The following is a 17,949-nucleotide window of genomic DNA, read 5'->3' as shown; positions in this document are numbered from 1 at the left end:
GAAGTAGCCTGTGGGAATATCCACCAAGATAACACCTGGTTGGTGTTTATCTGCACACATTTACACATGAACTTGTAAATTGTTAGTGAGATGCAGATGATATGTATGAGTCAAGGAAGCAACATTGGTGCAATCTGCAAGTAGCTCTTACGATTATTTTCTTGTGCAGTAACGGAACCTCCTGTCCGTTTTGTGGGCAATCCTGGTGCACCTTCCCCAGCTTCATTTGACATGGACAACAGTGTCGATTTTGTCGAGAAGGTCTCAAAATTCGAGTTCCTCACCCACAATCGGTCACCACCGGTCGCCTCATCTGAGAGTCCTCGCTGGTTTGTTCGGGATGGGATAAGGGTGTCGGCATCGCCTCCTTCACGAGCTTGCGAGCAGGTTGGTTTTCCTGTCACTGTGGGTAAGACTTGAGCATTTTGTGTTGACAGCTTATCTCAAAGTTGCTGATACGAAAATTTACTTTTCTGCTGGTGCCATGCTATGGTGTGCACATTCGGCTTTTGGTTATGTGTTTAGAATGATGCACTTTGTAGCAATCATTGCCTGCCTTGTAATGAAACATTCAGACTGATAGGTTGTCATGAGTTAATTTACTACTCTGTGGCCTGATAAAGCAGGGCTAACAGGCATATCACATTCTGAGCATTGCTGCCAGATTTCACTGAGTGACATAGTAAAAAAAATAGAATGACTTAGTCCCGAACATAGCATGACATGCAGCTAACCCAAGAAAATTTGTTGTCATGCCACAATCGTTAATTCTTCTAAAGTTGATAGATCACCATGCATTTCTTTATATGAGGTCTCATTTCATGTGTTTGGTGGTTAACGAGCATGCAGAATAAGGGTAACTGAGAGACTTATTGTAACTTCAGTAGCATACATATTAATTACTAACAAGCAGTGAAGCTTAGGAAATCATGCCATGTATGACTGCATTGCATGCGATGTGGAGGTTTTGGGTTCAGCTACCACAGGTGGCAAGGTGTCTTTTCTTCCACTTTGCCTCTCTTAAGAACTTGAAGCTTTTGAAAAATTCATTTCTCATTCATAATTATTTATACAAATAAAAATTACCAAACAGTCAATTTTTCATATGCTTTTCTTCATTTCACTTTCTATTGGCTTCGGTATTTGATATTCAAGCAATACTTAGTTGATGAACTCCATAACTGGAGAATAATGGCACACGAGTGTTCTCATTTGGATCATGCTCAAGAAATACTGGTGGGCTAGTTGGTGGGCCATTATCATTTCAGAAATAGCATACTTGTTGCGACATTGAGGAACATTAAATCACATAAGCTCAGCGCTCATGTTTGTGTGATTTATTGCTTGTCCATGTCTCAAAAACACTTTGCCTTTGAAAAGATGGTCATTTGGATCTAATTGCTGCATATTTTCTTGCCCACATGCCGAATGGAACGCACAGAACTTGAGAATGCATTCATTCAGTTTGTATTAGAGGTGGGCGAATATCAAGTTTTCCAAATACGAATCGAATACTAATAATAAGTATCGAATATTGAATTGAGTATTGAATAGCCAAATGCAGACGCACATATTTGCAGGAGGAATATTTATTTCGGTGTACCGTATTTACTCAATTGTTACGCGCACCGGTTTTTCGGGACAAAAAAATAATTAAATTAAATTATGGGGTTTTACGTGCCAAAACCACTTTCTGATTATGAGGCACGCCAAAGTGGAGGACTGCGGAAATTTCGACCACCTGGGGTTCTTTAACGTGCACCTAAATCTAAGTACACAAGTGTTTTCGCTTTTCGCCCCCATCGAAATGCGGCCGGCGTGGCCGGGATTCGATCCCGCGACCTCGTGCTTAGCACCCCAACACCATAGCCACTGAGCAACCTCGGCGGGTAGGGACCAAAAAAGAAAAGGAAAGAAAAGGAAAGAAAGAAACGCCCTTGATTGGAACAGGCACCTGTTTGCCATGACCTAAAGAAAGAAAAGTCCATTACTGTATCGCCCACCTCATTCTATCATACAGAAGTACAACTTTCTCTCAGTTGGAAAAAACAAACATTTACTCCCAATGTACTAAAGTTGCGATAAATAAAAAACGTAGCAGTTTCGCGCGAAAGGCGAAGCATCAATTACGATATCAATTAGTAGAGACAGCTATATGAAAAATAAGGATAGTAGGTTTATTGGCCCTATGAACTTTTAAAAATTCTCTTACTAACTAAATTAACAAGCATGGTGTGACGCGCACACAAGCATGAACACGTCTCACTCAATGACCGCGGAAACTTTTTAAGTGCTGGAGTGAGGAAGTGCGGTAGCAGGAGTGAGGGAATTGACCTTTGTGCGGCCTCTCGCTTTGACGCAAACTAAGGGACGGGAACACAGCGCGGTGCTCCTGGATGCATAGACTCTTGTCTCCACCGCAGATCGCTTTCAAGATAGGGGCCGCTCGGCCGTGTCGTACGTAGCAGCCGTTGGGGTAGAATGCCTTTCCTGTTTGCGCCAATCCTGCACGCAAGTTTCGGGAACTCCGAACGCCCGTGATGCGGCTTGATTTCCTTCCGTCTCCGCACACGTGATCGCCTTCATTTTAATTGCGACATCGTGATTACCTCAGCATGTCTTTGCAGCTGGCACTTCCATGCTGATAGAGTAAAAGCAGAAATTGGGAAGACGGACGGTGCACTAACCGAAGCCAAAGAAAGGAAGCATTGCCTAAACGCACATACTACAGCACATGGAGAAAGAGCTGCAGTAGCTAGGCTCGAAGTGCGGCCATTTTTAAATGCTGATGGCGATATGGTAACTCAGATTTAAGGTGATACTCGATTTTAATGTGCAGGCAAGTTTCGGACCCATTTTATCAGAAAGAAAATGTGCGTTAGATTTGAGTAAGTACTGTAATTACATATCACACTTGTACTGACTAGAAAAGCAAGCACAGTCTGCTATCAAGCACAAGTAGCATCAGTTTTAACAGCTAGAAGATCACTTAATTTGAATAAAGAGCTGCATCAATAGCCTCTCAACATTCTCAACATCTTTAGAGCCTCTTTGTAAACAAGCTTTTCAAGACTTCCATAGCAAATTTTGTTTTTGCATTGCTTCAGAGATGTTTGTCCTTGTTTCCCTTCTGATAACTTGCGATACTTTGTTTAGCAGACGAAGAACAGTAACCCAACTTTAACAGTCAGTTGATGCGAAATTTTTGGTTAGTTTAAGTATTCAAAAGTAACAAATAGTTCATTTTCGAATTTGAATATGAAGAGTTAGTGTGTAATATTCTGTTTGTATTCGATGCTTCTTAATTCACCCATTGTTGTGCCATTACCACAAGCCCGGATTCCGAATCTGCAAGATGCAGAATCTATCCTGCGAGCGCCCTAATTCTCCCTTCACAAGTCAAGGTGCTGAGCCGTCAGGCAGCGGTGTCCTGCGGGAGAAGCATCGGCAGGCGACGTGTTTAGACGTGTCAGCGTGTGCCAGACAGCCCGGCGCCGCACCTCCTTTTGCATGGAGGTCTCCGCGCGCGCGAACTTTGAACCGGGTGGCCAGCGCGGTCGCTGGTTGGACCCCTCGGACGACCGTCGTGTGCTGACTTTGTATTGGGCCGTTTGAGTGACAATGGTTCTCGGGGATTATAAAGCGGCGAGGAGGCCGCCTCGAAAACAGGATCCGCCGACCCACCGGGAGACAGTGTCGCTCCCGACTGGGGTGAGATGTGTCACGCGTTTTCGCCGGACGTCGCCGTGCGAGAACAGTCGCGTTTGTTGTGAGCACTCGGCCCCAGTGCCGACCCGTTCATGTCCTGTATGATAACCTGTATATAATGTATAAAATCCCTTTCGTTATTCTCATCGACGCCTGGCTCGGAGTCTTCGCTACCAACGCTCTGTCACGAAGCGGGTGACGAGCGCTACGGGACCACAAAGTCGTAATAGTGGTGCAGCGGTGCAAAGTCCGTAACACTGGATGGCAGCTACGGGATTGACCGGCATCAGCTACCTCGGCGCGGTGAGTGCCTGAAGTTTACGTCAAACACCAGACTTTCTCTAACACAGGTTATAGTAGCTTAGGGAAGGATTTGGCGTTGCATTGTGATAACCTTGTGTGTTTCAAGCCTAGTAAGAGTGTTTTGAAAACCAGGGGATGCTGAGGGGGTAAACAGGGCAGTGTGTGAAATACTTGCATATGTCTTACTAGTAGTGTTATAGTAGCGTACGGCAGGTATATTCAAAAAGGTTAAACAGCAGGAGGACAGTGTGAACGATGGAGAAGTACAAGGTGAAGGAACTTCTCGAAATTTGTGAGGAGTTGGGCATTGAGTTGGGCTCAACCAAAAGAAAGAATGCGATCCTTGAGGTCATGAGGACTGGGGACGTAACGGCTGAGGAAGCCGCTGAGGCCTGGGCGGATATCAATGAACGTCGGGAAAGGGAGGAGAAGGAACGTTGTGAGCAGGAAAGGAAAGAAAATGAATGTCGGGAAAGGGAGGAAAGGAGAGAAAAGGAACTTCGCGAGGAGGAAAAGGAGGAAAGGAGAGAGAGGGAGCGACGTGAGCACGAGCTTAAAATGAAAGAGTTGGAGATCCGAAACAACTCGCCGGCGCCTAGTCTTACTTCTAATGTTCCAAGAATACGAGATCAGCTTCCACCCTTTGTCGTCGGAGAGGATATGGCCAAATACCTCGTGAAATTTGAGCACGTGTGTGAACGGAATAGCATTGAGCGATCCCTTTGGGCACAGAATCTGTTAGCGTTGCTTCCTGGGGAGGCATCAGACGTAATAACTTGCTTATCGAAAGAGGCGTTTGAGAGCTACAGTGATGTGAAGGAAGCGCTACTGCGGAAGTACAAATTGTCGCCCGAAGCTTTCCGGCAGAGGTTCCGGTATGCAAAAAAGGGTAAGGAGTCGAATGTTGACTTCGCGTTTCGTCTAAAAGCCGACCTGGTGGAATGGCTGAAGGGCGAAGAGGTTCACGACAACCGCGACAAAATCGTCGAATGCATCGCGTTGGAGCAGTTCTACCGTTGCATTGATGAGGAGGTCAGGCTCTGGCTGCAAGATTGGCTAAAGGAGGTTAAGCTAAACAAGGCAGCAGAGTTAGCGGAAGAGTATTACACCCGCCGCAGCTTGCACAGCAAGGCAGTGCGCGTAGAAAAGGCAGATGGGAGAGTTGGGTTTTCCGGAAAGCCCGAAAAACGGAAATGTTACAATTGCAAAAAGCAAGGGCACATCGCTGCGAACTGCCCAGAGAAAATTGCTTTTGCAACAAAACAGCGAAACGATACGACGCGTTCTTTTGAAAAACGGAAACCGTTAACCTGCTACAATTGCAAAAAGCAAGGGCACATCGCTGCAAGCTGCCCAGAGAGAATTGCTTTTGCAACGATACAGGAAACTCACAAAAACATACGTCTATTGGAGCCCTATGTGCAGGAAATTAAGGTAAACGGCAAGAAGTGCCGAGCACTGCGGGACTCTGCAGCAACTATGGACGTTGTTCACCCGTCTTTCGTCTCCTCGAGTGACTTTACGGGAGAGTGCGTTAGGATACGGCAAGTGGCCGAGAAGGAGAGTGTCTGTTTACCGATCGCAACGGTTATCATTGAAGGAGAGTTTGGGAAACTTAACACCGAAGCCGCTGTGTCAGCCACCCTCCCGGAGCAATTTTCCTACCTCTTCTCAAATAACTCGGAGCAGCTGCTGAAGGATCAGGGCAAATCATTCTTTGCTGACGTGGCGTACATGGCGCTCACGCGATCCAAAGCGCGCCCGCTGTCGAGGGAACTTGACTTTGCGTCGGTGAGCGAAAGGCGGTGCGGCACATGGACTGATCAAGGTAACTTGAGTGGCGAGCAGTCACGGGAGAGGCAGAGCTCGGAGGCTGGCCTAGGCGAGCGGGTCCTGGAGGTGAGTGGGAGTGACGCGTGCAGTGCTAGCCGCGATAGAGACGCGACGCCGCAATTAGGCGACGCGGGCTCCACACTCGCTCCGGTTTCCGCCAGCTGGCAGGAGCAGGCTGCAGTTGAAAGGGAAACTCGGATTCGCGAGGAACAGGAAGATTGTTCACTAGCCGATCTGAGGAAGAGCGTCAAACGGGGAGTGAAAAAAAAGAGGGTTTCATTTGGCAAGGAATCTGGCTTATTGTACCGCCGCTACACGGATAAGCAGGGTCGCAGATATAAGCAGCTTCGGATTCCGCGAAAATATCGCCGGGAAAAATGAATGACCTCACTTGCTTCCTCAGTAATATGTTTTCGGTCCAAGTGATTTCAAGGGGACCATTCTATTTGTAATTATTATTGCTGATTAATAATTGTTTCTTGTCTATTCTGTTGCGTTGTTAATTTGAAAACTGATTGTCTGAGCCTTGTGTGCTAGATCGTACACCTGCCTCTTGTTGCAGCGGGAGCAAAAGGGGATAGCGATTTAGTTAGGTTGATTTGGATTATGGCCTTGTCTGGTGTTTGACGGGAGACAGAGGGCACTTGTTCGTGTTGGGTGTTGCCTTTTGCCGGTCGGTTTTGCAAGCTGCAGAACGACCAAGCGGGACCAGTGGCGAGAAGCAAGGTCTTAGGAACGACCCGAGCGGAGCTGGTCAAGGTGCCTTGGCGACGACGCGGTGAGCAGAGCTCCTGTCCTGGCGAGTCGGACCTGGGCACGTGAAGTTACCTGGCGTCCCGACACTGGACGTGAACTTGGACGAGCCTGACGAACGTGCGCGCCCGGCATCCGAGCCACGTGGAGGCAGCTCGTCTTCCCGGCGCCTTATCTGAGGGCGGGGATGCTGTTGTGCCATTACCACAAGCCCGGATTCCGAATCTGCAAGATGCAGAATCTATATCCTGCGAGCGCCCTAATTCTCCCTTCACAAGTCAAGGTGCTGAGCCGTCAGGCAGCGGTGTCCTGCGGGAGAAGCATCGGCAGGCGACGTGTTTAGACGTGTCAGCGTGTGCCAGACAGCCCGGCGCCGCACCTCCTTTTGCATGGAGGTCTCCGCGCGCGCGAACTTTGAACCGGGTGGCCAGCGCGGTCGCTGGTTGGACCCCTCGGACGACCGTCGTGTGCTGACTTTGTATTGGGCCGTTTGAGTGACAATGGTTCTCGGGGATTATAAAGCGGCGAGGAGGCCGCCTCGAAAACAGGATCCGCCGACCCACCGGGAGACAGTGTCGCTCCCGACTGGGGTGAGATGTGTCACGCGTTTTCGCCGGACGTCGCCGTGCGAGAACAGTCGCGTTTGTTGTGAGCACTCGGCCCCAGTGCCGACCCGTTCATGTCCTGTATGATAACCTGTATATAATGCATAAAATCCCTTTCGTTATTCTCATCGACGCCTGGCTCGGAGTCTTCGCTACCAACGCTCTGTCACGAAACGGGTGACGAGCGCTACGGGACCACAAAGTCGTAATAGTGGTGCAGCGGTGCAAAGTCGTAACACCATCCTTAGTTATATAGGTTGTTGCTGTGCGCATCACGACCCTTTGTACCAAACACATGAGGGACCTTCTTAAAAGTCCATAAAGCACCTTGTCTTTACGGCACTCTTGATATTTTGGGTGCATTGTACTTCAGCTGTAGAAAAAGGCAGCATGCCTTTGCTAGGCTGTTTCCTGGGTGAAATTCGGCTTATCCTTTATACTGCAGTTCTCTCTTTATTTGTGTTGGTTAACTTACATGCTCCTGTGCAGTCACCTTCCCTGCGGGGCCCTCCGAGCAAGCCAGCTCCTCGCTTCACCCCAACACCTCCCCTGTCATCCTCGCCCAAGTCACCAAAGTCTCCCCGGGTGAGCGCGTTGTCTGGCCGGGCGAGCCCCTTGGTGGCCGGTGGCCGCTGCACCCCCACATCGCCACGCTTGGGCCACCGTGTAGCCAGCCACGAAGACATACGTGCCTGTGAGGTGGAGTTGACTCAACAGCATCGCAGGGTTAGTGCACAACCAACACCAAGGTCTGCAGTACGCAGCAGTGACCGACACGGGGCACAACCATGCCCTTCAGTGCAGCGAGGGGATGACGTCACAGTGGGACTTGGCATTTAAAACACAGGATAAGAAATGAAGGGGACAAATGGATGTGTGCTCCCAACTTAAGTTTATTAATCTCTTAGCCGTTTATTTATTTCAATAAATTTTTCATGCAGAATGCTTATTTGTTTTATTGCTAATTGGAAGTATTCCATTTATAAAAAGCAGGTTTTTGAGGCAGAAAAATATAACTGAATTATAATATAAATAAAAGTAGCTTTCTGCAGTATGTATGTATGAATGAATGAATGAATGAATGAATGAATGAATGAATGAATGAATGAATGAATATAGCACAAGCTACCTGCTAGTAACCACCAGAAGTTGTGGAAGGAATATATAAAGTGATTTTTAATCTTTCTCACGGTTGGCGCACATGTTAATGTGCTTATTTTACTAAGGGAGCTTTGGAAGCGTGTGGTACAGCTTAAAAAAGGGATTACATAGAGTGACATTCCTCTTGTTTTCATCAGCTATCATCAAACCAGCTCATTGTCTAAAAAATGTTATTATATTATAAAAATTCAGCAAGCGAGCTTACTGCAACCTTCTTGCAGGGTAGAACCAAAAAAGGAAACTATGGAGGCTCCGATGGAACACTGTCCAGTTCCACTAACATGCACCTCTGATGTCATGCTCTGAGATTTCCTCTTGGTCTTCGCCTGAAGAGTTGCTGATCTCTTGTATTCGCCTTACGAAATGATGTTCACCTTGGTGTCTCAAGCATCAGTGTCGGAAGAGGATGCTGATGAAGACAAGAAAGTCATCTTTACTTTTTTTTTTGAATATAGGCCAGTGATACATCCATCTGTAACATATTGCCTATGCTGGATGCCATTTTAAAAATGCTGCTTGCCATACGAAAAATGCGCTCCAGTTGTAGAAGAAAGAAATATATCACTGGGCACATACTGCCATCTGCTGATCGAAAAAATAATTAAGCTGTGGCCGAGCATCTTTTGTCCGAAACTATGCAGGGGTGAACAAATACAGCAACGATGAGCCGCATTCGTCGTAAATGTCTTGGGGGCGCATTGACTTGGGCGATCAGCATTCATATGAAATGGTTAAGGGGGTTAACTTAAAAATAGAAAGGAATAACCAGAGTGCATATGTGCAGAATGGCAGATTTATGGCAAGAAAACAATGGAAAATTTAAAACAGAATGATGGCATGCAAACCAAAGGCTGCCTCCGTTCCCCAATATTTAATATAATCAGCTTGACTAGTATGTAGCATAACAGACAGAACATAGATACATGTATACAGCTGTATTTTTTATATAGCTTTTTTATATCAAGTGTTTGACTGGTACAATTATCTCTGTTCTTTCCATTGCGCTGTACTATACAACTGAATTTGGATGTATTAAGGGTCCCCTCACCAGCTTGGGAAATTGCAAACAGACAGGTACAGTTCGTAGATTGTGCAGGGAAAATTGTGTCAGCAAGCTGTTACATTGATGTACGATGTGAAAATTGCTGAAAATTCAAATGAAAGCTTACACCTCCTTTTCAGAGGAGCCATGTGTCTCACAAGCAGAGTTGTCACGTATGTAACACTTTCATGTTAAATACATTCCTCCTGCAGTGTACAAATAGCCAACAGCAGCATCAATAATTTGGGAATTCCTGTGAAATGTATAGCATGCGAAAGAGCCTCCAGAAATTTGTCATGCAGCATGAAAAGAAAGGAGGAAAAAGAACGATAATGTTGATGTTGGCATGTATGAAGGGGTAATTACATGCTCTGCAACTAACTGCGTTGAGTACAATTGTGTTTACTTTCACCCTATTCAATGTGTAATCTCATACAATGTTCATGTTTGTCCACTACGAAAGTCACAACTTTAATCTCATGAAGTTTTTATGCTTATGCACTCATAAGCTGAGCCGAAATTCAAGCACAAAATCAGGTTGGGAGGGACAGTGTCAGGCATCTACGCAGCAATGTCACAAGGATAAAGGCAATGTATGATGCTTGTACAGGGAAAAAATGGTGATGACAGGTGAATGCATAAAGAAATACAACACAAATTAGCTACATCTAAGGTTTGCATATCTCTTGCGTCACAGTGGCAAATAGCCATTCTGGAGGATTGACCATGAATAGGCACACTCTCTGTGGCACATACATAATGGCTAAATCAAAGAAAATCAATTAAATAACAAAGATCTGTTAAACGTAACATGTTATTCCATTAAGAGGTTGATGTGCTTTGAAAATACATGTTAAACTACATTGGATGTTCAGGTTTTATGCAAGACTTTGTTTATTATGCACAACAGAGGTACACTTAATGGCACTATTGCTTTTTCGGTTGGTACAAGAGGCTACAAAAATGCATTGGATAGTACTCGCATTCAGTGCACATATAACCTTCGTATACTATATCCACAAACATATCTGCCGAAATGCTGATTGACCCAACAGCAGACAGCAGCAGCAGCTATGCTAAACCAAGAAGGTAGGTAAGAAAAGCTCCACATTTAAAAGTAAATAGATGTCATGGCATAAACATTGGGTGGGCCCTTGGCTTCTATGTCGGAGAAGGTAGAAAAGAAATGTTTCTTCTGGGAGCTGGTAGACGTACTACTGGAGAAAGAACTGGTTAATTCTCTACTGAAGCAGTACGTAAAGAGATATTTTTCTTTAATGTTACATAGAAACATTTTTTATTCAATCACGAGAACTTGTGCTTGGATGTACAATTATATGAAACTTGAAAAGTACTGGCAGGCTGCTAAAGTTGGAGGACAGACGACGAAGTCTGTGCTCGCTTTGCAACAGTTTATCGTGTGTTCTCGATTGTCAACTCTTGCTTATGCACTGGAAAGGAGTAAACTTTACTGAAACATGTAATACCAATGAATGAAAATATTCTATGGAGGCTTTATTTTAAGAACGCTTTATTTCTGCATTTCATGAACATGTTTTAGACCAAGCCACTTTTGAGACAAAGCCTTGGACACCCATATCCTGGCATACCCAAGGAGACACAATGCCTGTTGGGAAACTTGCATAGACAGTGGTGCCAGATTTTCCTCTAGGTAATATTGTGAGAAACTTTATGGCTTGAAGGATACCCTGCACATCTAAGTCATTCATTTGGGTGGTACATTTGGTTTAGGATGCCTTTGAGATACACTTGTCTGTTAATATCTCTTGAGGCTTACACTCAATTACAGGAAATTTTGTCACAGAATCATCCTTATAAAACCCTGGACATCGTGCCTTATCGTTCTTAACTTGCTTGACCTGGTCACATTACAGGCAGTGGCTGAGCGCTTGCGAGACCAGGAGCAGGAGCGTCAGGAGCGCCAGCGCCTTGAGGAGATCCTCTCACTATGTGCTGAGTATGAGCGCAAAGTGCAGGCTGCAGGACCCAAGGACAAGAAGCTGCAGAGAAGCCCCCCCTCCTCAGACTCCGGTACCGAGGATGTCACCTCGCCACCGGGCTCTGGAAGCGAGTCTTCTTCAGCTCCTGATGACACTAGCAAGACATCTGAGTCCTCCAGTGGGAGTGGCGTCTCGGCCGATGACGACAAGCCGGGGCTACAGCGCAACGACACTGTCATTCGTCGGCCTAGTGGTAAGCAGCTGCCAGAGTGTCCTACTGTCGTCAAGCCTGTCCCGGTTCTGGCTGCGAGGCCGGTTCCCGCCCCTCGGTCTCAGAGCAGCCTGTCTGAAGCAGTGCACAAGTCGCCGGAGTGCAAAGCGCTGCCACCGCCTCCTCCTCCTCCCGCAGAAGAAGTGGTAACAGTTGGAGCAGTGGCTATTTCTGGGACAGGCACGTCCCCTCCGGGACCAGTTCTGGTCCACCACCAAAACCGCATCAAGACCAATGGCTCTCTAGCTCCCACTGAAGTGGATGGGAAGAGGGTCAACCGCATGCTGGCAGATGGGAATGTCTTGTCGGATGGGATGCTTACTGTGGCCCCCAAGAAAGTGAATGTCACCTCGTCGGAGGATGAACTGTCAAACATCCTTGGTGGAGGAGGTAAGCTGTCCAAGATGCCAGACTTGGCATAAAATATGAACCACAGGGCATGAGCATAATGAAGGGAAAAGGCAGCACTGAACAAAGAGATGGGTTGTCTGTATTTGTTGATGTGCTTTTTCTTTCTCACGCTCTTAATTCATGCATGAACTGTACTCTGTTATCAGGATGGTAATAAACAGTATCAGTGAGCCAGTAGTGACAGAAAAGGAGTTCTTGTGCTGCCTACTATTTTGTAAGAAAAAGCAATTTACATAGTAGTTTTCGTACCTGAGTGAGGACCGAAGAACAAGAACAGGTCTTTATTGACTAATGTAACTTAGGAAGATGTGTAGAAAGCACTGTGATAACATAGCTGGATATTATTGCTGTAGTGTTGAAGGTAGCTTAGTTGTCAGTTTATGTTAAAGGATTTTAGTTGTCGTTAATATTTTTTCATAGTTTTTGTAACAATGCACTATTGATTATGAAAACGTGGCCTCCTTTGAATAACTTATTAAACATCATTTCAATGAACGTCATTCTAAAGAAAATGTTGTTTCTTAAGCATGGTTCCTTAATAGAAAATTAAATATTTTCTTTATTTAGTGTAGTAATTTTGCATTGTGTTCAAGAAAGTCTCTGCAGGTTGTACTATACGCACTGATCCAAAATAGCCTGGTGCATAAGAGGCTGTTAAAGGCAGTGCTGGGTGTGTTTCATATTTATTTGCTTGATAACTCTAGGATATGTTAGCAGAATAAATCTGTGCCTCTGTGAGACAGGAACAACCATTGCATATACCTGTGCTGGCCTGTGTGACTGATTTCACTGTAACATGTAATTGATTCTGCTGTATATTATTGCACACGACTGAAATGGCAAACATGGCTATGGATCTGATTTGCATGGGCTTGTGTTGGAGGGGAGCACAAATAAAAATATAGACTGGTTGAACTACTTTGTTGTGAAACACCTGTTTGGTTCCTGCGTGTTTCCACCAGTCTCAGTTTGTTTCATTTGGTCCCAGCTGGGAATATTGTGGGACTGATTTGACTCATAGGTAGTAAAATGAAGGCAAACATGTAGACTGAATGTGATAGATGATTTAAATACTTTTGTTTATAATAGCTTTAAAAGGTAATGAAATGTCAGTAAATTGTTATTGTTAAAAGTAATAACAATATATATATATTTCAGCACCCTTTTTCTTTCATTGGGTGTTGTTATTAGCTGCCATTTATTATCACTTTCAAATTCTTCTGTCCTGGTGTGCTTCAGGATCGAGGGGTCTGTCCAACCACGCAGGCTCCGGCTTGTCAAGCCCGCGATCTGATGGTACCGCCTTGGCTGGTGAGAAGACGCCAGTGCCTGCGTTGGCCTATCCACAATCTCCGCGCACCCGCATTCGCACTGTGGCGACGCTAGAACGCTCGCCCGAAGTCTTTGAGAATCCCCTTGCTTGGAAGGAGCTGGCTTCAGCTCATGGTGGGAAGGCCCTGACACCTCCTGCTACCATTGTGCCACCCATCTTTGAAGACATACCAGTTCTTAAAGATTTGCCACAGCAACACTCACTCCCAAGGAAGCTGCCTGAGCGTGGAGGTTCCCTCAACATCCGCAAGGCTTCGGAAGAGTCCAGAGTTCCTCTGCGAAGGGTCTGTTTTTTGAGCAAGGCTGCCATAAGGGCTCGTTAGCGATACTGCATGGCAAAGCGTGTTGTTTGTGGTACTGAGGGATGTGGAAACATACAGATAAGTCATTTTGAACTTATATGCATTATGTACCACTATATTTTGCAATATATATGTGTATATATAGATGATATTCTAATTGATATCAAGAGAAAAAATGGCTGAGGCTTAGCTAAGGTTAAGCCCAGGATGCGAAGCATACTAGCCTTTATTTTAGTTGTTGAACCACTGTTTAGCCTGGTGAACTGCTGTTGCTTGGCTATATTTGGTTTGGCTAGACGAAGAAACAACTCATGCAGGCGAGCGCACGAGCTGAGACCCGGCTATGTAGCTACGTAGCCGCAAGCGAGCGCACGAGTTGAGCCTCCGCTTTTGCAACTGTTATGACGTCATATGGTAGCTACGCGGCCGCGCGCAGCGCAGCAAGGAAGAGCGTGGTTGTGCAGCTAGTATGCTTCGCATAAAAATGGCCAGGCTTAGCTTGGTTAAGCCAAGAATGCGTTGCATATTGCGCGAGTTTAAGCCCAGCTTTTCCTCCGGCTGTCATGATGTCACGTCATGTGGTTGCGCTAAAGGTCAATGGTGGCTGCCCGGCCGCACCCAAGGGCTGAACTGAGTGATTGCAATATTCAACGCATAAAAATAGAAGCAACTTAATAACAAACATAGCAAACTTAAAAGAGAATAGACCCACATATGAGACGCGCAGCAATGAACAATGGCTCATACCCTCAATGGTAGCTACGCGGCCGTGCGCGGCGCAGCAAGGAAGAGCGTGGTTGTGTGGCTAGTATGCTTCGCATAAAAAATGGACCTGGGCAGGTCATGTAATGCGGTGGTTAGATAACCGTTGGACCATTAGGGTTACAGAATGAATACCCAGAGAAGGGAAACACAGTCGAGGACGGCAGAAGACTAAGTGGATAATTGTAGATAGCAGGGAGAGGCCTTCGTCCTGCAGTGGACATAAAACAGGCCACCGCCGCCGATGAGGATGATGATGATGATACACATATAATGCGCATAAAGCAGACACAGATGCTTTATTTCATCTATGCATTTATTTATGTCCACTGGTCACGTGTGTTCACACCACTCAGTGGCACAAGCAACTTTTTGCCATGAAGCTCTGTTCCTTTCACGCATTGGCTGGCAAAGCTGACGGACCACTGTGTACAAGAAGGGAGGGCCTTATTGCCAAAGCTGGAAATTTTCTGGGCGAAGGTTATTAATAAAAAAAACTTTTCGTTGATGGCACGACAGCCAATATATCTTGGACAAGTTTAGAAATGTCAGTAGAAGGCACTAAGTGTCCACTTCAGAGGTGGTTTTTATTTTTTAGTTTATTTCTGTAGAATGTTAGCTCGTGCATTCTCCTTGTGAAATGATGACAGCAAGAGGTGGTCGTCATGCTCTATTGGATTAAGAAATCTTTGACATTATTCTTGATGGCGACGTCAGACTTGGATGATGATTATGATTACTTGGGACAGTCTTCTGAAGACAAAAATGATCCCAACAACAGTTCAGTGTACTACATGTCCTGAAGCACTCCTCTGTTTCAAGCTTTTCCACATAAAAGTGGATACGATATGCAATTAAGGTTGATGCACTGTTTTTACAGACTATATGCAGTGAACAAAAACACATAAAAGTATACTTGTGTGTATGCATATGGCGTGCATACACACACAAGTCTGTTCTCTGTGTGCACATCATATTTCACTGTTACAGGTATATATCTAGCACCAATTTGGCTTTCTATTGACACTGCAGAAGCATGGTGCTGACATATAAACATTTCTCTTTGACAGCTTGCTAATGTGTTAGCCAACACCTGCATTGCAAAGAACCTGTCAAACTGCACAAGTAGCAGTAGAAACTCATAAATAGCTGGAATTTTACGTTGCTCTGACGACTCTAGGCAATTCAAATGAGTCACAAATAACAGTACTGGCCAGTATGTGTGGCTGTGTTCTTTGTCTTGCAGAACTCTATAAGAAAAACAGTGGAAACCCTATTCTAGCTTGCATTGGTGAGTGCGGTGCAGATAAAAGTAAACTCTCTAAGCTACACTAGGATTTCCATTGCAACATTTCTTATACGATGCTCCTCGTTTTGAAAGCCACATAGAGGCACTTTTATTTTGTAATTTCCACCTACTGGCGCGTTACTGTAGCGAAAACTTCACTTGTATCCGTCATCAGCCAACTTGCCTGTGTTAAGCTCCCATTAAAACATTCTGCCTTATAGGCGACATCATCTTGACGTTTTACTTCTACTTCATGAGGATCCAGTTAACGTTCATGATCGAGGTTACTGGGGCAGCTTTGATGCCATATTCTGAACCGTGAATAAAAGAATAGAGTAGCTTTGAAACATTATTCGCCTGTTGCTGCTCTCTGTAGTGAGCTGTAGCTGACCACAGCTTATTGGAGCACTCGTTTTTATTTTGCTGGCCATGCCGGTGCCGTCATTTGGTTGTGATAGGGTTGTCCTTGCTACAGTGCTGTCCGCTTTGTGCCCGTGCCTTGTTCGCATGAACCCATGCATGTAATTGAACAGTTCAAGGGAGTCATACTTTGGCATCTTAACATTTTACTGCCGTCGCCAGTGTGTTACAATTGCAGGGAAATAATTAGGACAATGAAGTTATTGTCCTCTTAGTCACTGAGCACTGGCTCGATGGCCTTCTCAGGTACTCCTCACTTTATTACACTATTTAATCTGCTAGGAGGTGCTAGGGAACGGTTGGCAATCCTGAAAGGAAGTAGTGTCATGTAAAGTACCTGGGATAGCCTCCATGTACTGGAAGGAAAAATTTTCATGTGTGTTCCACACACAAACAAAATTTGCAAGTGTTTTGTGTTTGACGTAGTAGGATGGTAGGTTTTTGATAAATTGTCTGCTCATGTTCCACTATTTTGCAGGTAAGGTCAAGCTCTGATGACATCAGTCTGTTAAAGAGGCAGCGTGAGGATTCGTTCCAGCAAATAGCGAAGCTCAAGAAGGACATGTTCACTCTAGAAGCACGGGCTAATGAAGGGATGAGAGAGGTACATGCTTTATTTGGTTCCCTTGCTCATGTTTATATTTCAGTTCATTCTGGTTCATGATGTCAGTAGTGAAAACTTATTGTTGCTATGAGGTATAATCATGGCACTGCATCATTTAAAAGTGCAAGCGCCACTGAAGGTTATATTATTTCAGACTATGAACTTTGTTATGCTGCCTTTGTAGCATGGGAACTCTGTTTGCAACCTACATTCATAATCCAGCATTTAATGCTCATCAAAGTGCAACAGTGTGCTTGCTAACTATGGCCGGTTGGTATATACTTAGATGAAATGTAACAAAAAACATATTCCATGCAGCACCTGCAATGTGTATGGAGCCCTCTGGGCTTTGCCACGTTACAGCTGAAAAGTAAAACTGGTGTCTGAAAATTCGGTCAGTTACTGGTCAGTTAGTTCATAGCAGTGTATAATATATATATATATATATATATATATATATATATATATATATATATATATATATATATATATATATATATATATATATATATATATATATATATATATATATATATATATATATATATATTTCATTTAAGATGTCCCAGTAGATGCAGTTGACAGAATTGCAATGTCATTTCTTTTAATGCTGAATTCCATTTGTAAACTTAGAGTCATAAATTTGGTGTTATGATATTTAAAACATTTCTGATTTCTGCAGTTTCTGTGAAAAAAAGATTTTATCGCCTAAATAAACAGAATCTGTTTCCAACATTTGGTATATTGTGCTCATGAATATTGCTACTTTGCCAATGCATGTTTGCTTTCTCTTTATTTTTCTTCTTTATGTGTATCTGGGTTGTCTGTTGATGTCTCATGCAAGCAAACTGCAACACACACTGCTGTCACACTGCCCGAGTAAATGCACATCAGTTACATTGAACCAACACATGCAAACATTTCTATATCTTGGTATATTTTGTTTACCTGTATTGGAGGTAGTGTAGCCTAAAAATCTGCGCCGATCCTGAAGGTAGATCTGCTACCGGTGCTCCTGGTAGTATCAGTACCGATGGTACCACTGTGCAGTCGGCATTACTGGAGAGGCTACTGTGTGGCCAGTCGTACCAGTGGGTTACTGTGCCGTACTACTGTGAGGTATTGGTAGTGTCAGTGGTATCACCGGTACTGGGAGCATTCTCACATTTTTCTCTCATGACAGCTAGCGTTTT

At 44.7% G+C, this 17,949-nt stretch overlaps 1 protein-coding gene across 4 annotated transcripts in view; it reads left to right on the top strand.

Annotated features, from left to right (window-relative positions):
• LOC135910073 (pleckstrin homology-like domain family B member 1) overlaps positions 1 to 17,949 on the top strand; it is a 540,261-nt gene that overhangs the window by 117,712 nt on the left and 404,600 nt on the right. For 3 of the 4 annotated variants that reach the window (XM_065442073.2, XM_070537776.1, XM_065442076.2), the window contains exons 6-10: positions 170 to 387; positions 7,692 to 7,928; positions 11,301 to 12,027; positions 13,288 to 13,664; positions 16,631 to 16,756. In XM_065442073.2, the coding sequence (XP_065298145.1) occupies positions 170 to 387; positions 7,692 to 7,928; positions 11,301 to 12,027; positions 13,288 to 13,664; positions 16,631 to 16,756 (1,685 nt within the window). The remainder of the gene's footprint in view (positions 1 to 169; positions 388 to 7,691; positions 7,929 to 11,300; positions 12,028 to 13,287; positions 13,665 to 16,630; positions 16,757 to 17,949) is intronic. The other variant, XM_065442075.2, reaches the window with a different exon arrangement.

The sequence above is a fragment of the Dermacentor albipictus genome, chromosome 4, assembly GCF_038994185.2.
Source record: "Dermacentor albipictus isolate Rhodes 1998 colony chromosome 4, USDA_Dalb.pri_finalv2, whole genome shotgun sequence".
In the NCBI taxonomy this organism is placed as follows: Eukaryota; Metazoa; Arthropoda; class Arachnida; order Ixodida; family Ixodidae; genus Dermacentor; species Dermacentor albipictus.
The sequence above is the reverse complement of the archived record's forward strand: the minus strand, read 5'-3'. Positions and strand labels throughout refer to the sequence as shown.